We start from the raw sequence: 22,444 nt of genomic DNA, 5'->3' as shown, positions 1-22,444 counted from the left end.
CATTTCAGTTTTCACAGACACTAGTCAATATTGCGATTTGAATTAGGTAACAGACCAAATTTTGATATATTAATCCAAAAATCGACGAATTACGTGACATTTCGTGCTATAGTAAATTTTTATGGGGGGGGGGGGGGGGGGGGGTAAGATAATGGTAGGGGAAACACTGCAGATGTCTCTTAACTTCTTGTATCCAGAGTATTTGTTAAGATGCATAATATAAATTCTGTGATCTGAGGAATCCCAAAATAGATGATGGAGTCTCACTCTGGATCTATTTCTTCAGATATATTGATCCAAACTCTCAATAGCATCCTGTTTTGAACATTTTTTCCATTCGTCTGGTATCTTACCCTTCCCCTCAAAAGTTTTATTGAAGTGCTTTTCCAGATCATTCTTGAATCTGCACACAAACCACTTCCAGTATGGCAGTTCAGAGAGGTCAGAGGTGATGCTCCAGTTAGCATAATCCCCTCCTGCTGTCCTATATTCTTTCCAGAGGACATTATCACCTGTGGCATTGAGATAAAAAGACAGATTGCTTGCTACTGCAGATGTACAGATGTTAGTAGACAAGTTTGTTGTATTCTTGAAATTTATCCCATTTAGTCCAATAACACGGTGGAAAGGAACACTATGATCTCCATCATGGTTTTGTATGGTGTTGGTGCAGATGGCATAACAGAACGGACACTGAACCCAGCAGCACTGACAGAAGTGATAAATCAGAAGCTCATCTGGTCTAAATGTATAGTCCAGATTTTTGGGAAAAGTCTCTGTGTTGAATCTGCTGATGATGTCAGACATTATAGCAGGAAGTTCTAGTTTTATCACATCTTCTAAGAGGCTGAAATCATCAACACAATCATGTTTGACTCCACTGAGGTCTTTTTCAGAGAAGACCAGCACTTCTGAGAGCTGCTGTGTGAAACTCTTCAGCCACAAACCAACATCTCCTCTGTTCACTTGGACATGTTCAGTAGATTCATGAGCTGCTTTCATGATCTTCTGCTGCAGGAGTTCAATGTTCTCCTTCATCTTGGGTAAAACACTGACACTGAACTGATCAATGATGTACTGACTGACTTTGTCTCTGATAAAATTCTTGAAGTGATCTCTGGGATTATTAATGTATTTTATGTATTTGTCAAAATCCTCCCCTTCTGCTAGTGTCTTCAAGATGTGTTTCTCCTGTTTCGATCGGTTACTGTTCAGTGATTTGGAGTTTATTCGGATTTCATCTGCTAAATCTCTGGAAGTCTTCTTGTAGACACTCTGTTCAATGGGATCTTTAAGTTTTTGACAGATGATCTCTCCAAAAATGGCAGCTGATGTTGCTTCAAAACAGTATTTCTTAAAAATACTATAGTACTGTTCCCTCTTCTTCTCAACATATATTACAGGATCATTGGCATCCCTGAACAGTCTGTGTTGGTCAGTGATCATCTTGTTTGCTCTCCTACAGATGGAATGAGCCAAATCCCTTGGGAATTCATTCCTAAACACATAATTCACTGGCCTTTTTTGATGTTCTTTTATTCTCTTTTTGATGTAATCTGTGATTTGTTGAATGCAGCTTTCGTTGTAGCCCATCTTTGAAATGTTAAATGACATTATCATTGACTCTGTCTGCTGTGCAATGTTGGAGACTAATGATCGTATTTGGGCTTCACCCTCTCTTGATAGACTGTAACCAGACTTCTTACTTGAGCTGTGGCTGTTTGTTCCTGTTCCTGTAGATTTACTGGGTTTCTTTACGTAATCTGAAAAACTTGGTACAGAAAAAACATCCTTGCATTTACTTTGGTCTCCGAAAACACTGAAGAGTTCTTTCATTATGTCAACGTCTTCAAAAGGAGGGCTTTCTGTAATGATATTTTTCACACACTGTTTCCAAAACACATCAAACTCTTTCTTCAGTGTTTCTTCATCATTTGTTTTGTCTTTCAGTTTTAAGGCAACTTCTTGACTCTTTTCATAGAGAGTGTTTTCATGTTGTGTCCTATGAGCATCAATCTTTTTCTTCAGGTCTCGCTGCTGAAGAATCCAATTTAACTTACTCTCTGTTTCTCTCACTAGGTTTTCCTGAAGTTCTTTGATTTTGGTTTCAAAAGATGTTTTCCACTGAATCAGTAATTCAGCATCAGAGTCTTTCTCAAAAAATTCACACATTGATTTTTTCACTTCTTCACTTGTCTTCTTCATTTCTGTCTGAAGATCAGTTTCCTTAAACTCATGAATTACTTCATTTTCTATTTGGTTGTGCACTTTGTCCTCAGTTTCCATCATGGCATTGCGAAGACTCCAGGACCACTTGCTGTATTTTGTCTCCAGTTTCCTGTAAGCTGAAATCTCCCGAGATTTTCTGAAGTTGATGATGAATTGTTCCTTTATTAAAGCCTTCCAGAGATCTTTAATACGATCTTTAAAGTCTACCAGCATCATTCCATGTGATTTTGATGCATAAGTCTCGATAGATTCTTTTAATTCTTGAATATTCTCACAGTAGCTTGGGTTTGGTGGTGCCATTGGTGGGCTGCCCTCCCAGAGCTGAGCAAAATACTTCACATCATTCTGAACATCAAATGCAATGACATCACTGAAACATTGTGCATCACAGACTTCATCTTTAGCAGCAAGTTTTGTCATCTCATCCAGTGTCTCCTGCAGTCGTCTCCTTTTCTCCATGTTTTTATCACCAGCTGTGACGTCTGAAACATTCTGATGTACAAACACACAGCTGGCATTCAGTCTGACCTTCTTCGTCCTCATAAAGGCCTGAACAACAATCTGAAGAATGTCCTGCATCTCAAATGGGTTTTCTCCAAATATATTGATCAGGGTTAGATTTGCAAGACCTACAACAAAAGTGGCCAATTCATTGTCATGATGTCTTGTTGATCTTCCAGCTAGTTCTAGAGCACAAAGACCCTCAGCAACCAGAATATAGTCAAAGTTCATCTGTGTTTTCATCTCATCTGACACTTTGACGAGCTGCATGAAAGCTCCTCTGGTGCACCTGCCAGCACTGACGGCAAACTGGAGTCCAAACACGGCATTCAGCATGGATTTCCCAGAGCTCTGAATCCCTAAAACTGACAGCACAAAGACTCTCTGGTCTCCCAGTTTCTGGATGAGCTCATCGAGAACAGCAGAGATCCAGATCACAGGAACATGAGCAGCATCTCCATCCATTAGCTCCAGTGGAAATCCAGAGATCATCATCTCTGCTGCAAGACTCGGGAGAGAAGAGAAGTCAATCTGCAGGTCTTTCTTGGTCTTTTTCACAGATGAACATGATTCATAGATCTGACTGATCTCCCTCATGATGTGCTCCAAACCAAAGGATGCAGCTTGAAGTTCCTCAGATATTCTCTCAAGTTCTTCTTGTTCAGTTTGGAGTTGTTCAGGTTTATCATTGTTCTCTTTCAGTTTTACAACTGCTGACCACTTTTCATCATACTTCTGATGAAGAGCAGAAATGTCAATTGAAATATATTCATCCAGGAAGATTTCAAGCCATTTAAGAAAATAGATCTTATTGTCAGCAAGCAAGTGAATTTCTTTAATAAAAAACTGTATAAAAGTACATATGTTAAGAGCATGCTGCTGCTCACGCAAACTCTTTAGGTTGGCATTTCTGCTGATATCCATTTCAGTCTTATGTGCTTGAGATCGATGTAATTCTTTGTTCTGCTGACACCACTGATGCCACAGTTTCCCTTGATGAGGCAGAAATGATTCTTTGATTTCTGTCATATCTTTGTTCTCCAGTAAACTCATCATCTGCTGTGCTGCTTCTCTTCCTCTCCTGCAGTCATCATCATCCTCTTCCTCATATACTGTGATGTTTGCGTACTTGGACACATCTTCAATTCTGAAAGTGGAAGATGTTTCTAAAAGACAATCATTTATAGTTCTTCTGAGTTCTTCAGACACATCTGACTGGATTTTATCCTTCAGACCAATTTTGAATTTTCCATTATTCATCTCAGTTACAGTAGATTCATCCTCAGTAAGAAGACAAATGAGTGGCTTTTTGTTTGTGAACAGGTTTTGGATCATTTTGGTGCTTTTGTTCATGTCCAGTTGTGGTAGAAGAACAACATTGACTGAGGCCATTTCAGTGAGGATCTGCAGCTGTTTCTCATGGTCTCCTGCATCACCGTGTAGATTACAGAAAGCAACACAGTCAGTGAATTTATCCGTGTCTTTCTCAGAGGGGCAGAACCAGGCGATCTCCACCACTCCATCCATTAGGACTCTGGTTCTGCTGCTGCCTGGGCAGTTTCTGTGGAAGAACGTGTTGTGTTTCTCATTGATCAGACTATTCATCAGCTGAGACTTGGATGAAGACACAGAGCCAAGCCTGAAGAAAAACACCATTGGAGTTTCTGCCTTGTAGACTGGCTGGATTTGACCGATTATTTCATTGTTGGTGTTTTTCATCTTCCATCTTTTTTTGATTAGTTTGAATGTCCAGAGAGGAAACTCAATCTGTCGTGTGAATGGATCTGGAACAAGCAGAGGCAGAGCGTACTGACACTGGGACAGTTTAGTCACCATCAGCTGCTTCAGGAAACCATCAGCACAATGAAACACGGCCATCTGAACATCCATCGGGTGGATTCGCTCAGACTGACTTGTTCCCTTTTTATCTTTTAAAATATAACTGTTGTCTTCAGATGATTCACTGTCTCTTTGTTGCATTTGATGCTGTTCATTGGTATCATTCGCATTAGTGTATCTCACTCTGTAGTTCATCATCAGTAGCTTTTGTATGAAACTCCAAACCAGCTTCTCCTCAGCACAAGACTCAAGGGATTTTGATGAATGTGCATTTAACTGAAGAACTTCTGCAACTCTCAGACTATTTTTGTCCTTGTCAAGGTGAAGACTGTGAAATAATTGGTCTATTAGTGAATCATTGGTTATAGCGCAGATCTTTTTCTCTTGTTCCCATTTGTCTTTCACCTCCACCTCTCCTCTCTTTAGTTCTTCTTCATGTTGTTCTTTAATGAGTTTCCATTTTTCTTCAAATGTCTTTTGTTGATCTTCCCTCATGCTTCTTTCTTCCTTCAGTCTGTTCTCAATTTCCTCTAGTTGTTTTTGTCTCTCTTGTTCTATTCTTTCTTTCTCTCTGATTACTTCCTCCATTTCCCTTCTGAGTTTCTGATACTGTTCATCAGAAATCTGTTTCTCTCTCTCCCACTTCTTCTTTTCCTCCTCTTCTCTTCTTTTTCTCTCTTCGGCTTGATTCTGTTTTGCTTCCTCTATCATCTTTATTGTCTTTTTCTTTTCTTCTAATTCCATCATCAGTTCTTCTTTTTCTCTGTTCATTTGCTCCATGAGGATCCTCATGTTTTCTTGTAGTTCTTGTTTAGATTGAAGATCTTTTTTCTCTATTTCCATTCTCTCTCTGTCTTGTTTTAATCTCTTAAATTCATCCATTTTCTGTTCTCTTTCTCTTTGTTTCTCATCCTCTCCTTCTCTTTCTTTATGTCTCTCCCTTTCCTCTCGTTCTTTCCTTTCTTCATGGATCTCTCTCTCTTTCTGCTCTTTCTTCTTTAGTTGTGCTTTGTATTGTTCTTCCCTCTCATTAAACTCTTCTTCTATTTTCTTCCTCTCTTTTTCATAATTCTGTCTGTCAGTCTCTAGTCTGTTCATCAGTTTGTCCATTTCTGTGTCATATTTAATTTGAAGTTTTTCTTTTTCTCTTTTTTCTTTCTCCTTTTCTTGCCTCAGTTTCTCAATTTCATGTTCAAACATTTCTTGTTCTCTTATTTTTCTCTGATGTTCCTCTTGTTCTGTTATTTCTCTTTTGAGTTCCTCTTCTCTTCTCTTTCTCTCTGTGTCATGATTTGGATTTAGTCTTTTTTCTTCCGTCATTCTCTCTTTCTCTTCTAGTTTTATCCTCAGTTCTTCTTTTTCTCTGGTCATTTGCTCCACTATCTCCATTAGGAGCCTCATGTTTTCTTCTGCTTCGTGTTTAGATTGAAGATCTTCTTCCTTTTGTTTTATTCTCTCTTTCGCTTGTTTAAGTCTTTGATTAAATTCATCCCATACTTTCTGTTTCTGCTCTCTTCTTTTGTCATCCCCTGCATCTCTTCTCATCTTTTCCTCTTGTTTTTTCTGTTTCTCCCATTCCTCACGTTCTCTTCTAATTTCCACTTTATGTTGTATCTCTCGCTCTCTAAATTCTTCTTCTTTTCTCTTTATCTCTTTGTCATGCTTTTGTTTTTGTTCCTCCATAACCATCTGCATTCTTTCTTTCTCTTCTTCGTGTTTCTTCATCAGTTCTATTCTTTCTCTATTCAGTTGCTCCACTCTCTCCATCAGGAATTTCATTTGTTGTTCTTGTTTTTCTCTTTCCAGCTTTCTGAACATCTTACATGAGTAGAAACTCCCACCGTTGGCTGCCACCATGGCGTCAATCTTCTCCAGTAGATCAAACACCTGTGCTCTGTCTTCAGTCTGATTATTATTGAACACATGGTATCGGTTTCCACAAGCTTTAATTAAATTCATCAAAGGAGATCCAGGTTTTCCCAAACACTGTTCAATGGTTTTGTTCTTCAGGCCATCTCCTCTGGTGAAGAGTACCAAAGTGTACATTAAGGAGTTTTTACCAAATGTCTCCTGGATGGTCTTCACTGATTTAGCTTCTTCTGGAGTGAATCGTCCCAGTGGTATCAGTAAGAGAAACACGTGTGGTCCAGGGAGCACCATGGAGATACAGTTGGTGATTTCTTTCTGTATCTCCTCATTAGTAATTTCAGTATCAAACAGTCCCGGAGTGTCGATCACAGTAATGTGTCGGCCGTTGATTTCAACTGTTTCTCTCTGAGTCTCACTGGTAACTGAATAAAAAGATTCTTCGGCTGTGAACACATTTCTTCCTAAGATGGTGTTTCCTGTAGCACTCTTCCCAGCTCCAGTTTTTCCCAGCAGCACAATCCTCAGATCATCTTGATTCTCTGTTGAACCTGTAAAAGAAGAAATGCGTTAGGCTAAAACAGGTTATGTTTGATTCTGATTGAAGTTTGATTCTGTAATTTGTGGGGAAATCTTGAAAAAGTGGTTTGTTTTGTATATTTTACTTCATAGTGCACTATAGCTTGGAGTAATGATGATAAAAATTCAAAACTTTAGCCATTTTTCTTTCTTTATAGTATCAAACCCAAACAGATTTTCTGTTCATTACCTTGTGACAGAAAATGTGACTCTAAAGAAATATTTTTCTTCTTCATCTCTTCAAATTGCAACAGTTTTTCCATCTGAACCTCCAAAAATGTCTCTGTGGAGAAAAAGGCTTTTCTGTTCTTCTCTACCATCTGCTCAATATTCTCCATCAGCGTGGACACTTGTGTGGTGGGACCAAAGAAATGATGTCGGCCTCCAAAACTCTCAATGATGGTCTTTGTTTCTTCATTTAATTCTGCTGCCTGATGCTCTGAATTCTGGATTATGAGGATCATGATGTGTTTGTGGATTTTTGAGCTGAAAATCCTCGGGATCTCTTCCATTTCTGCTTTGTCTTCATTAGTCAGTGAAGCATCAGGAATAATAAGGAGGAAAACATGAACTCCAGGATGACAGCGAGACACGCAGCGGAGAGTCTGACGCATCACTTCCTCCTTTGAGAGCCTAGTGTTGAACAAAGCTGGAAGCTCCACCAGATTGATCTGATTTCCATGAAGCTCCACATCTGACCTTTTGTCTGTCTGCTGCAGGATCTGCTTTGATATGGAGGATTTTAATGTCCCGTCACTCCCGCACACAACAAGATTCAGCTTCACACCTTCTGAAACTGACAGAAGAAAAAAAACATTTAATTATAAATCATTTATCAGAGCAAGAATCAAATGGTTTTACCCTCACATCTTTCTTTGGTTTGTTGTTTCTGTCTGAGATCCTGTGAAGCTTTATATTTGGGACAAACCAGGGGTCGCTCTTCATTCATTCGTACAATGTCCTTAAAAATCTGCAAAAGATCATCAGGAGAGCTGCTTCTCTGAAGACTGAAGTGTCTGTTCGCGCATTTCTGAATAATTTTCTGATGGATTTCATTAGTTTCAGTGGGCTCTTGTGTGGTGATCACCATGGTGTGTTGATAAACACTCTCAGAGAAAGACTCCAGCACCGTCTCCATACACTCTTGATCTTCTGCTGAACACTGCTCATGTCTGAGGAGCAGAACGATCACATGAGGTCCTGGATCGGACAGATACACACACTCTTTCACTGTCTGTGTGATGCGATGGAGTGACAGATGTGGCTGAAGCAGCTGAGGACTGTTGATGACCATCACATGTCTGTCCTTTAATCTTCCTACAACTCTTTCAACAACATCTTGAGGAGCTTCGCTGTCAAACGCTGCTCGTCCTAATATGAAGTTTCCCACTTGACTGTTTTCTGACACGTTCTTGCCCAGCAGTACAAGCCTTACTATAAAAGAGTGAAATTAGACATTTAGTATTCACAATCCTCACTAACACAAAATATATGTGATAAGTCAAATGTTATGGTTCCAGTCATTTAATCCACCATCAGTTATTGAACAGCAATGACCAGAATCTGCTAGTAAGAGGTGAATTTAATTATTATTATTTATTTTTTTAAGATGATAACCTGTCCATTTCCATCTCGTCACTTCCACACTCGTCATCATGTATCATGGTTTTGTTAATCTAAAGACTTACTCGTAAGAGGTGTGTCTATGCTATGTCTTCTCCTGTAATGAGGATTATGGGCAACAGTCCCTGTATGAAACAAAAGTCTTATATGACTCCAATCACAAGACATCAATAGACGAACATCTCTAAACAAGTATCACAATCAGAAAAGTGTGAGATGCTCTGAAATCAAACTGGTTTTGCCTTGGGGGTTTGAAAATAATTCTGGCGATTTTCACTGAACATGTTATAAAGACATTTTATTCAGACGTTATCTTTCCTCAGATCTTGATAATCTTTCTAGTTGTTCTCAAATTATTATTCTATTGACAGAATTCGTGAAAATGTTCTTGAACAGTTCTTTTAAGCGTTGACTTGTATGTTATTCTCACCTTTTTTGTCAGCATCGGACATGTTGATATTTTATTATTTCCTCTGTATTGGTTTCAGTTTATCACCTTTGACTCTTGGTGTCTTTCTGTTCCTCGAGATTCAACACAGTCCTGAGACGCTTCATTTCATCAGACTGTGTAGAATGGAGCTCTAAACACCTACTTTAAGTCACCTACAGATGGGATTGATTTCCAGTGAACACACTTATCAAACATTCAGCTTCAATTTGTATCAAGAGATAAAAATAGTACAAGAAAGGGAAACTTAAAGATGCTACTGCAGCTCATACATTGATCAATGTCATTCACAAGTAAACTAATTAAATGTTACACCCAGGTCCGGTTCAATGGGGGTGCTTGAGGGTGCTAAGCACCCTCAAACGAAATCAAAAGCACCCTCAGTTAAAGGGGCTATATGCAATTTTCTGAAATTTAAACTCGCGACTGACACCTGTGGCCAAAAAAACGGAACTGCTTCACAAATCATCCGCTGCAAAGAAGTCAACATTATGTTTACAGAGGTAAGAACAGTCAAATACATATATTGTTTGAGAAAATAAGTTTGTTTGCAATACATATGACACAACAAAATGCACAGTAGTGCTACGGAGTTATATAGTAATAGTGTTTGTATATTTCAGTGTTTGTTTAGAATAGTGTGAATGTTTTATAAATCGTAACATAAAATGAAGATAACGTGTCACAAAATATCAAGTTTTCTCTTATCGAAACGTCAAACATGAAGCTGACAAACTACACAAAACAAATTAAATAAATAAATAAACCCATTTCGCCATTGGCCTACACGCTGATGAAGGGCGCAGAGTGATCTGAAACGTTAAACATGAACGCGCTTGACGTCATATCCGCAGACAGCGCGTGAAAAATCGGACCCGACAGAAAATAGGAAAAATAGGATACAGGCTTATAGGTACACCCACTGTGAGCTGACAAGGTGTTAGTATGCTCATCAGGAGATGTTTGAGTCAGAAATGGCCAAATAAAAAGGCTATTAATAACGTTTATTTTGGGGGGAAAGTTGCATATAGCCCCTTTAAAGCTATAATAATGGCATTTTATTTCAGATTTAGCTAACAATCCAGTGCGTTATGATTTGCGCTCTGGAGGTCGGTTTGTGTTGCCTTTATGCAGTGTAGCCAACAACGCACATATCTGTTGCTTTCTAGGATTAGATGCGTTAGAGTCCATTAAACCGCTCAAATTGCCGAAGTTTTTGTTGAGGTAATGTTATTGTGTTCTGGACCAATCATCTCATTATAACAATGTAGACGTGATGTAAAAAAAGAGAGATTGTTTATAACCGTGACCATCAACAGGCGGACCCCGGTCTGAATCTGGACAGCGAAATGCTTTCACGCGGACCATGAAGGCTTTTGAAATAATGAAATAAAAAAAAATACCAAACGCTTAACAGAAAAAATTATTTCACACATCAGGGTCAGCGTTTGGGTGCAATCTTCCGTGCAGAGATAAGAGCAGAGATCGGCGCATCAGAACTATTTATGTTTTAATCCATGAATGTGAGCCAATTGATATCACACAAGCAACGTGAAAACAGAGCAATATGTTAAAGTGAAAGTAAAAACAGAGCTTTCAGCTTCTGAAGTGCACATTCTCTCAGAGACAATGATAGATGAATATACTTCATATGCTGATATTAATTTACCTCTCTAATATTTATCTTGTGCGCCGAACACAGTGGGGAAAAATAAAAAGAAACGTACAAGGGTTGTTGAAAGCCGGTGCTTGGAAAAAAGCTCTTGATTTTAATTGATGACTGCAGTGTTATTAGGGGTTAAGAAAGTCTTAATTATGATTTCGGGATGTCTTAAATGAGGGGACTGAAAGACAAGATATGCTGTTAAACTTTAAAATGCAATTTATTGAATAAATATGAGCGCTGCACGTTTAAAGTCAGATGCGGCGCTGCTTTGTGTACCAGTCTGACAGCGTCTCCTGCTGGAAGAGAATGATCTGCCATTTTCAATCAGCTTGTCTGCTGCTGTTGTCAAAAAGACCAATGTGAAAACCAATCCATGGTATTAAGCAACAAACACGTAGAGTTGTAAATGTGAACTGATGGATCGACAATTTAAACAAAGGCAGTAAAATATATGTACTGAATATGTTATTTAATTCATATAATACTTGATTGATAATAACTGTTTAAATTAATATAAGGATTGATACTCCTGAAGGCTGAAATTTGAAGTTTATAATTTAATCTTTTTTTGTTTTGTGAAACCTGCATCTAAATTGTAAATCATGCTTTTTACAGTCATTTAAATAATTTATTTCTTCATTTATTTTTTTGTTTAGGTCTTAAGGTTTTTAAAATAAATTTGATGCAGATACCCTGTTCTCGCAAAAAGCATAAATAGTTTTATATATAACTGTCCGGACCTCGGCTGGTGAGGAGGGTTCATTACTGGACCTCGTTTAAGTTGAATACCTCTGGTTTATAACGTAGCCTATGTTTGGGAGATCGTACTATGTATAAATAGGTATAAGGTTAGAGCACCCTCACTAATTTAAGAAGCACCCACAGTGATTTAGTTCTGGAACCGGGACTGGTTACACCTCATATTTACATTTCATAAAACAAACATATAACAGACATAAAAACAAAGCTTATACATATCTTACCTTGTTTTAAACATGAGAGCAGGAAGAAATCAGTGTGTGGGGGTGATGTTACAAAGTCAAAAACCTGTTTGCTACATGTCATGCTACAATTGCTGGCTGTTATTTAAACATGCTGGTATTCAATGTCCTGTAATTCAACACCTGTGGAGTTTTGGTTCCTTGCTGCTGTCACCTCTGGCTTGCTTTTGTGGCAGGATGGTTCCCCCTGTGTATCATTGGTTGGTTTGTGTTTATCAGCGGTCCTATCATTGGACTGGCGAATATATAAAGTCGTGGGTAAGGTAGTATGGCATCACGATTCACGCCCCTTGACTCCCTGCGTCACATTCACTTGCCGTTCAGGTATGTTGGATGATTTCGGATGAGCCGTTTGTAACAACTCAATGCTTATGTTAGCGTATTCTTTTAGAAGGCACGGTGAAGGAACCCCGTGGCTGCATTTGGCAGAGGTTGCCCCTCTACAGGTAAGGGAGTCGGTTGCGTTGTGTTTTGTTCATCTATTTGCTCGTGTTGTAGCTGTATGTTTGTTGTGCTTTAGTTAGAGGTCGGCACAAGGCTGATTCGGTCCGAAAGGCACGACCAGCACCTGACGTTACAAACGTGTTTTGTCCCTCCATGGAACCTACTGCTTACCAGGCAGACTGAATGAACTTTCATCTTCTCTGTACACTTGTTTTGGTGTATGAGATTTTTTGTTATGTGCGTTTGTCTAAATTGTTATTTTATAGCAGCTACATCAGTGGCGTCAGTACTCATAATTAGTTTCCTGTCACTGTCTACATGGGAACAACCTTCTAGAGGCGCTGTTGCTTTGCTTGAACAAATTTGCTTCAGAAGTTTATTTTTCTTTCTTTGTTGAGACTTTGTGTGTGTGTGTTGATTTGATAAAGATTGTTTTCTTTTTCTATATTTGATCGTTCTTTTATTATGAAAATGTGTGTCTGTGAGTGTTTGACATAAAATTGGGGTGCTGTGTTTTGTCATTGCTCTTTATTGTTTTGGTGTGTGTGTGTGTGTGTGTGTGTGTGTGTGTGTGTGTGTGTGTGTGTGTGTGTGTGTGTGTGTGTGTGTGTAAGTGTGTTTAAGTTTACTATGTAAATCTCTTTTTTGGGGGGGGGGGGGGGGGGTTCTTTATTGAATGTGTGTAATTCTTGAGCCTGAGCTTTTCTTTGATTTGTTGTACAGCAAAATAATTTATTGTTGCTATTGTTATTGTTGCCACTAACTTGTTGTTTTTTATTTGTTTTGGTGAATTTAAGCATTTGTGTGTGTTACAGGTATAAGTGAGGGGTGTTTGCTGTGGAGGCCTATTGCCCCCTTCAGCCCTGCTGTCACACCTCGGTTCCTTTAGCTGATTCCTTGGACCTTCCAGACTACTCAGGTTGTTGTTGTGTCTGTGTGTAATAGGATGTGTTATATGTAACAATAAAGCACAGTGATTTGCTTCCCTCCGTCCTTTTATAATAATAGTTTTTTATTGTAATAAACTTTATTTTGTGTATATCCATGTCCCCTGCCAACTTTATTGTGAGCTTACCTGTGTTGCCTAAAAGCAATTTTTATTATAAGGGTCCCTGGCGAGATCCAGGGTGGCGTAGTCGGATTAAATCTTTCATTCCTTAGTGCTCTGCCACATTTTGCCGTAGTTGGCAGGGTCACGGTAGTTAGGCGGAGACGTGGTTATCCAGGTTTTGTTGCTTTTTTGATTTGTTTTTGTGTGTTTTTTTGTTTGTTAGTGTGTTTGGTGTCTTTAGGGTTGGGGCAAAGCTGCAGCGTCTTTCTGGATTGTGGAGTACGTTTTCCCCTGTTCTTTTGGGTCTCCTGTCTGTGGTTCCCCATTGGGGGGGTGAGTGGTGATTTTTAGAATGGAGGAGGAACTTAGAGAACTTAAAGAACTCGTGGCCCAGTTGAAAGCTTACAACAAAAGGCTGCGCCAAGAGCGTACCCTTGCGTTGCCTGGTTCCAGTCTGGCGTCCTCTAATATGTCCAATGCAGAGCCTGTTACACCTCCGCCTGTATTCGGGCTTGTCATTTATCAGTCTCTCATTTATCTATTTGACCATTTATAGAGATCAGGTACCGTTCTGAGGTTGAACAAAGGGATCCTGATAAAATCTTTCTTACATTACATGAGGTTTTTGGATGCTCCTAGTCCCACTAGCATTACAGGAAGCATTTTTCTCCAGAAAGCAGTTGGAAGGGGAGGGTTTATTAGTGTTCTCCCTTGCTTTACATGGAATTAGATGTTGAGTTGTGCAGTAAAATAGTGCCAGAGTGTGGAATATTGGTGGTCAAGGATCCTCCTGGTGGCATGTGTGCTCAAGTCCCTGGGGTGCTGGGGATGAATGTGCTGGGCAGCTGTTACCAGAAACCTTTTGACCAACATGGCCAGGCCTTGTTTGACTCCCCACCAGTAGTGGAGGTTCTTGGTTTTGTGATGCAAGCACTGCAATACTGTCATGAAATGAAACCTCAGCAAGTATTTGGACAGGTAGGTGGGGCAAGAGTGTAAGGCAGTTATCGGTGCCAGGTCCCAGGTGGCACTATAAAAATAATAGCTGCCACCTGCACTGAACAATATTCAGAGGGCACAGTGTTGTTCGAGCCACCTGAGTCTGGACTTCCGGCTGGCCTTTTGGCCTCATCTGCTCTTGTGCCAGTAGTTCGAGGTACAGTCTACATCCGGTTGTGAACGTAGGAAGGATGGATCCGGTACTTTACCCAAACACCTTGCTGAGCACCCTACATGGTGTGCATTTTGTAAGCTTACCACAAGGGGTGACCGAAGTGTAGGAAGCGGTTCCTACGGTGAGTTCCCAAGTGTGTGTGGTAGGACCCACATTGCATTGCATTGACAGGGAAATGCTGGTTTTCCACTTTGGATTTGGCCAGCGGGTAAAAATAATTTCCAGTCACTGAGGGGGATAGACCCAAAACTGCATTCTGTACCACCTTTGGGTTATTTGAAGGGAACAGAATGCCGTTTGGGCTTTATAACGCGCCCAGTACTTTCCAGCGTTTAATGGAACGATTGTTTGGTGACCAGCGATATCAGTCATTGCTGTTGTATCTGGACGACGTTGTAGTTTTTTTTCCTCCTCAGTGACTCAACATCTGGAACAGTTGGAAGTTGTCCTAGGTCAATTGAAGCGTAAAGGGCTTAAAGCAAAGTTGGAAAAGTGTGCATTCTTTCAACAGCAGGTTAAGTATTCTGATAATGTGGTGTCCTCCCAGGGGGTTGCCACAGATCCAAGTAAAGTGAAGGTTGTGGCAAAGTGGGGCCGTCCAGGTAACATTACAGAAGTTTGTTCATTCTTAGGGTTTGCCAGTTACTGTCGGCGCTTTGTGGAGGGGTTGGCTGCCCCTCTACATAAGCTGGTGGCCGAGTCTGTTGGGGGTAGGCGTAAAAAGTTCAAAGAACACTGCTTTTCCAGTGCATGGACAGAGCATTGTCAAAAGAATTTTGACGCTTTAAAGGTGAAGCTTACTACTTCGCCTATCCTCGCATATGCTGATTCCTCGTTGCCATTCATCCTTGAAGTGGATGCATGTCATTGGGGCCTGGGGTAGTCCTCTCTCAGGAACAAGAGGGAAAGGTTCGCCCTATTGCTTTTGCCAGTCGTAGCTCGTGGCCCACTGAGCAAAATCTGGTAAATTACAGCTCGATGAAATTAGAATTCTTGGCGCTCAAGTGGGCAATGACGGAAAAATTCAGGGAGTATTTGTTGGGACATAAGTTTGTTGTTTTTACTGACAATAACCTTCTTAGTCATTTAGGGTCAGCAAAGCTGGGGGCCACAGAACAGCGCTGCACTGCCCAGCTTGCGGTTTTTGACTTTGAAATCCGGTACAGGCCAGGTACGACAAGCAGCAGGGGGGGAGCTGGTGTATCAGGTTACCCAAGCTACACTTAAGGTCTTTCCAAGCCATCCTGCGGCTGATTTAAGATCAGACCCGGAAATCAATAGGGCTCTGTGAATTTGAACGTAAGAGGAGCTTCGAGGAGCATCAAGCATTAACTAAGAACAGCTTGACGGTATGTTCACAGGGGGCGTAAGCATCAACGCTTAACGGAAGGCGTGGCTGGCATTTGAATTTAACTGCAATCAGTCAGTTATGAAAAGCAAAATACACCGCAACTACTGACTCAGCTTTTAATTGAACGACAAAAAAACAACAATGAGGATCAACAGAAATGTCTTCGATTCGTGCTGTATTATGCACGTTAGCCACACGCAAAAACATTGTCATATAGCCATGATAAAGCGTTCTGATAAAACCACATGCAAAAAGCATTTCAGCATTTTATGTGACATAAACAGCTGTACAACTGAAAAATCGGCTTTATTACCATAGCGAAATAATTTATAAAAAAAAATTAAGAAGCGACACCGCACTCCATACCACTAGATTGTTCGTAGGTCTCAAAGCTATGCCCATAGCGGAACATTATTCATGATAACACCGCCCATTGGAAAAGCTTTCCACGGGAACTGAATATAATAGGTCATTTCACATTTTTCCACAGGACAAAGAGCTCCAGAAAACAAGGATTGGTCGACAGGACATATAACCTAACTTTCAGGTAACAATATTGCTTTTTTTTTTTTTTTGAGTAAATGACAGAGGAAAGACTTCTTATTTCTAATGGGAGCATGTTAATCTTCCTTTAAACGTTTACACAGAGCTAATATGTTTTGTTTTACTACAACAACTAAACTAAATATCTCCATTTTGTATAGATTACAAAGAACACATGAGTGTGCTCAACATTTTACTGAGGATTGTTTTTCAAAAACACTGAATGGAATTAGGAAGCTTGAGGAGGGTTCAGCTCTGTCTGTGTTTACCATGGATTCAAAGACCTCACGAAAAGAAAACCTTGCGATTGTAAATTAAAAAGATATTCTTTTTTAATGATGTTTTAAAGATTAACCGGTTTAATAGTTTGTGTTAAGAGCCTGCAGTTAGATCGTAAGCCTCTTTCAGACAACATCATACAAAAAACAGTGGGTTGAAAGTTTATCTTTATGCAAAGTGATCAAAAGATAACATTTATTTATTAGTTTTCCATGTAGTGTTTGAGGTCAACCCCTTTTAAAATCGCAAAATTATATTCAGAACATTATTTTTTGTTTCTGTCTTGCTTTAGACAAGGAAAATGTCGTGTTTATCGTAATTTCATAATAAAGGTCAGGAAGACGCTTATGACCTAGCTACCAGGCTCTTAACACAAACCATTAAGCATTTCAATCTATATAACATAATTTGAAAAACTCTGTGTAAGTGTTTAAAGGAAGATAAACATGCTCCCATTAGAAGTTAGCAGTCTTTCCACAGTCATTTTCTCAAATAAAAGCAATATTGTTACCTGAAAGTTAGGTTATATGTGCTGTCGAACAATCCACGTTTTCTGGAGCTCTTTGTCCTGTGGAAAAATGTGAAATGACCTCGCACACATTTTATGTACTTGCAGCTGCAATACATGACATACATTATGAATTTGAGATCCATGAAAAAGTTGTCTATATAACAACAGACAATGGATCAAATTTTTTTAAAAGCCTTTCATGTCTATGGAGGTGAGAACATACACGGCAATAACACAGAACGTGCAACAGCAACCCCATCAGAAGATGAGGATGGATCTGACACTGAAGATGAGGAGAAATGTGACGAGATTGAATATGTTGAGGTTGCTGAAATTCTAGCCAAGGATAATCTTGAATTTCATTTGCCCAAGAATCAACGTTGTGCTTGCCATCTTCTGAACTTGGTTTCCACTGTGGATGTTGACACTGCTCAATCAGATGAAACATAAAAAAGGTTATCAAGATCATCCTTCTCCAAATGTTGGGCCTTGTGGAACAAGGTTGGCCGGTCCAACAAAGCTGCAGAAATGATGGAAAAGGAATGTAGTATGCAGTTAATTTGTCCAAATGCCACACGATGGAACTCTTTGTTTCTTTCAGTGGAGAGGATCCTGAAGATCATGAAGGAAAAGGGAGATAGTTTTTTCCAGAATCTCTATGCGGAATTCAAAATCCCCATGTGAGTAATGATGCTATGCGTTTTTAAAAAAAGTTTCGGTAACACTTTAGAATAATGGGCCGTTGTTAACAAGTAACTATGCAGGAAGTAATAGGTAGTTCTACATTAACACTTAACTTAATACTATTAACTAATAGAAAAGCAAGATTAACTAAGCAGTAGGTAATTGTTAATTTTGGACAAAGGTAGTCCCTTATTAGGTATTTGATAATTACTAAAGAAAAAATTGTCATTGAGAACTACTTGTGAACTGTGACCAATTCATAAAGAATAACTAATTAATTATCACAACAGTAACATTTATAAAATCAACAATTAGGTTCTTTGTGCAAACTAATTCATGAAAACCACCACCATCACCGGTTGAAGTACTGGTTGAAATTGTGACTCTGACCAAAATATGACTGGATGTGTTCTCTGTTCATTTCAAACAAACATATAATTTATTTAATTAGGATGTAATGCCATCAATGATTGGATTCTCATGATTGGATTATTTCACTATTGTGAGCTGCATTTAGTTCAATGTTGTTGTTGTTGTTTTTAAGTATTCTGGGTCAGGCTTCTCTTTAGTGTGATAATAAATATGTTATTTTGCTTCCATAGTGAAGACATTAACTGCATTTATTTTGTTAAGCACAAACACAACATTTTCCACATTACAATGTCTGTTAGAATATCAGTATGGTGCTTCAAAGAAATGCATGGCTGTACAGTATGTCATATAAAATATGATAAAAACTGTTTATTGTACATTACTTGCAAAATCCATCTTAACCCCTCAATAATAACTCAAGTGTTACCTTGTCAGTCCACATGAACTACTACTGTGATCTGGCCCATTATTTTAAAGTGAAAAACATCTTAACCCTTCACTAATAACTCAAGTGTTACCTTGTCAGTCCGCATGAACTACTAGTGTGATCTGGCCCATTATTTTAAAGTGAAAAACATGTTAACCCCTCAATAATAACTCAAGTGTTACCTTGTCAGTCTGTATGAACTACTAGTGTGATCTGGCCCATTATTTTAAAGTGAAAAACATCTTAACCCCTCAATAATAACTCAAGTGTTACCTTGTAAGTCCGCATGAACTACTAGTGTGATCTGGCCCATTATTTTAAAGTGAAAAACATCTTAACCCCTCAATAATAACTCAAGTGTTACCTTGTAAGTCCGCATGAACTGTGATCTGGCCCATTATTTTACAGTGAAAAACATCTTAACCCCTCACCAACATGTCTATATGCAACGTGATCTCATGATAATTCGTATGTATTTACATAAAATGTGGTTCTCCAAAACGTACATTTACTTACGTTTTTCCAGACACTAAAACATACAATACTGACGTATTTACAGCATCTAAACGTACAAATACTTAGTATTTTTAGCATTTTAAGGTCTACAAAATGTTAAACAAGACTGCACTTTAAACCATTAAAATAAATGACATTTCTGCAGTCCTTTAACCATTCATGTAATATTAACTTCGCTTGCCGTGGTGGAACACAAAAGGCGTTTTCTCCGACATGCTGTGACTAACAATACAACCATAAAATGCACCGAACACGCATCATAATCATAAAATCAAACAATTTTATTTGTACGCTGTAATCCAGATCTTCAGAATTCATACGATTGCAAGGAACAGACCCAAATTCAAGCCTTTATATGACAATCGTGACATATCCATCCCGAGCAGCAACTCCCGCAGCAACAGCAATAAACCCCCGCGCTGCAGTGCATTTAACAATTCAAATACAAACGCACCAGGAAACTACAGGCTTTACGGCAGGAAAATCGAACGTTCATTGGCTCTTGCCAGCATTCGCCACAGATTACGACATGCCGTGTTTCTGGTGAGATTTGTTTGAACGATGCGCAGGCGCCATCACGGAGAGGATCAGGATAATATTTTCAGCCATCAGCAACCTAAATCCTACTCTGTACCTCAAAGAAACCTACTGTCTGTATTCCGCCAGAGACGATTGCGGCTGCAAACGCATACTTTTTGGTACGGCTGTTGACATTTTTGCAATGAATAAATGATTGCGATTGCACGTTTCCATCTTTCATGTTTTTCTTTATTACAGAGAGAGTTATGGTTAACGTTAGGTTTAGAGGTAGGAGTGTGATTAGTGACTATACATTTTTTTTTATGCTATGTTATCAAAATGAGAATTATCCTGCATATTTTGGTCAGTTAACGTACGTTTTATATATTACATTTTAAATCGCTTATTAATATAATGAAAAAATGCATATTTGCTGTAAAATGGTTTAGGTTTGGGGGTAGGTTAAGGGGGCTATCTAAATCGCTTATTAATGAAATGATAAATTTGCATATTTGCTATAAAATTGGTAGGTTTATGTTTGGGGGTATTATGTTTGGGGGACATTTTAAAATTAAAGTAAAATTAAACTCTTAAAATAAATTTGGCACAGTAAATATACCTAGCCACAAGCAAGGTAACACTTGAGTTATTAGTGAAGGGTTAAGATGTTTTTCACTTTAAAATAATGGGCCAGATCACACTAGTAGTTCATACAGACTGACAAGGTAACACTTGAGTTATTATTGAGGGGTTAAGATGTTTTTCACTTTAAAATAATGGGCCAGATCACACTAGTAGTTCATGCGGACTTACAAGGTAACACTTGAGTTATTATTGAGGGGTTAAGATGTTTTTCACTTTAAAATAATGGGCCAGATCACACTAGTAGTTCATACAGACTGACAAGGTAACACTTGAGTTATTATTGAGGGGTTAAGATGTTTTTCACTGTAAAATAATGGGCCAGATCACACTAGTAGTTCATACAGACTGACAAGGTAACACTTGAGTTATTATTGAGGGGTTAAGATGTTTTTCACTTTAAAATAATGGGCCATATCACACTAGTAGTTCATGCGGACTTACAAGGTAACACTTGAGTTATTAGTGAAGGGTTAAGATGTTTTTCACTTTAAAATAATGGGCCAGATCTCACTAGTAGTTCATACAGGCTGACAAGGTAACACTTGAGTTATTATTGAGGGGTTAAGATGTTTTTCACTTTAAAATAATGGGCCATATCACACTAGTAGTTCATGGGGACTGACAAGGTAACACTTGAGTTATTAGTGAAGGGTTAAGATGTTTTTCACTTTAAAATAATGGGCCAGATCTCACTAGTAGTTCATACAGGCTGACAAGGTAACACTTGAGTTATTATTGAGGGGTTAAGATGTTTTTCACTTTAAAATAATGGGCCAGATCACACTAGTAGTTCATGGGGACTGACAAGGTAACACTTGAGTTATTATTGAGGGGTTAAGATGGATTTTACAAGTAATTTACAGTAAACTTGCACTGAAGCACTAGTGATATTCAGACATTGTACTGTGAAAAATGTTTTTGTACTTTACAAAATGAATGCAGTTAATGTCTTCATTACGGAAGTAAAAGAACATAATTATTTACTATCACACTAAAGAGAAGCCTGCCCCAGAATACTATTAATACTAATACTAAAAAAAAAAACATTGAACATTGAACTAAATGCAGCTCATAATAGTGAAATAATCCGATCATGAGCATCAAATCATTGCTGGCATTACATCCTAATTAAAGAAATTATATTATATGTTTGTTTGAAATGAACAGAGAACACATCCAGTCATATTTTGGTAAGAGTCACAATTCCAGCCGCTGATGGTGGTGGTGTTCATAAATTAGTTTGCACAAATAACCTAATTGTTGATTTTATAAATCTTACTGTTGTGATAATTAATTAGTTATTCTTTATGAATTGGTCACAGTTCACAAGTAGTTCTCAATGACAATTTTTTCTTTAGTAATTATCAAATACCTAATAAGGGACTACCTTTGTCCAAAATTATCACTTACCTACTGCTTAGTTAATCTTGCTTCTATATTAGTTAATAGTATTAAATTAAGTGTTAATGTAGAACTACCTATTACTTCCTGCATAGTTACTTGTTAACAACGGCCCATTATTCTAAAGTGTTACCAAAGTTTCTTTCAGAGACTTTATACCCTTTTCCATCAGCAAAAGTGAACTTTTGTATGCCATCAAGGCATTGTGAATTGTCAGATGAAATAATGGATATTCATTCAAAAATGTGAAACAGGAGGGATGGCAAATCATTACAAATCAATGCAAATTGTTCTATCCTATGAAACATTTATATCCCAAATGAGTAGCATCTATATTTTGCTATAATCAGTTACTTTAAATAGTTTTAAACAAGGTTTTTCTTTATAGGTTCACTCCTGCAAAAAAGGCCTTTCTTGGGGAATGTGTCACAGCTAAACCCTGTTACCAAAGCGATTAATATCTTGCAGGGTGAAACCAATGTGCATAAGGACTGGCTTGTACCAACACTCAACGTCATGGTTTCCAAACTAAAATGAGCCAAGATATCCATGAAACTCTGCAAGAGCCTGGTAGATGCAATCCTTGCAGGTGTGAACAAGCACTGGCCACAATCCTGCTTCCGAAGTTTAAAACTTCTTGGACAACTGATGGTGATTTCTGATTTCTTTCGTTCTTTAAAGGAACCGTATGTAAGAAATTTATGTCAGTTAATCATAAAATGGCCCTGACATGTCACTAGACATTAAGAAATCATGTTCATTTCAAATACTTATA

The 22,444-nt window shown here is 38.5% G+C and overlaps 1 protein-coding gene across 1 annotated transcript; it reads right to left on the bottom strand.

Annotated features, from left to right (window-relative positions):
• Nucleotides 1–282: 282 nt before the first annotated feature.
• On the bottom strand, nt 283–9,089 carry LOC141293626 (interferon-induced very large GTPase 1-like). The gene is made up of 6 exons (XM_073825694.1): nt 9,068–9,089; nt 8,703–8,762; nt 7,876–8,448; nt 7,205–7,810; nt 5,698–6,986; nt 283–4,911 (listed from the first exon to the last, which is right to left on the bottom strand). The coding sequence occupies exons 1-6, from the start codon at nt 9,087–9,089 to the stop codon at nt 283–285; spliced, it is 7,179 nt and encodes a 2,392-aa protein (XP_073681795.1).
• Between the last annotated feature and the right edge of the window lie 13,355 nt (nt 9,090–22,444).

Source organism: Garra rufa, chromosome 1 (assembly GCF_049309525.1).
Source record: "Garra rufa chromosome 1, GarRuf1.0, whole genome shotgun sequence".
Classification (NCBI taxonomy): Eukaryota; Metazoa; Chordata; class Actinopteri; order Cypriniformes; family Cyprinidae; genus Garra; species Garra rufa.
This window is presented reverse-complemented; position numbering and strand designations above follow the sequence as displayed.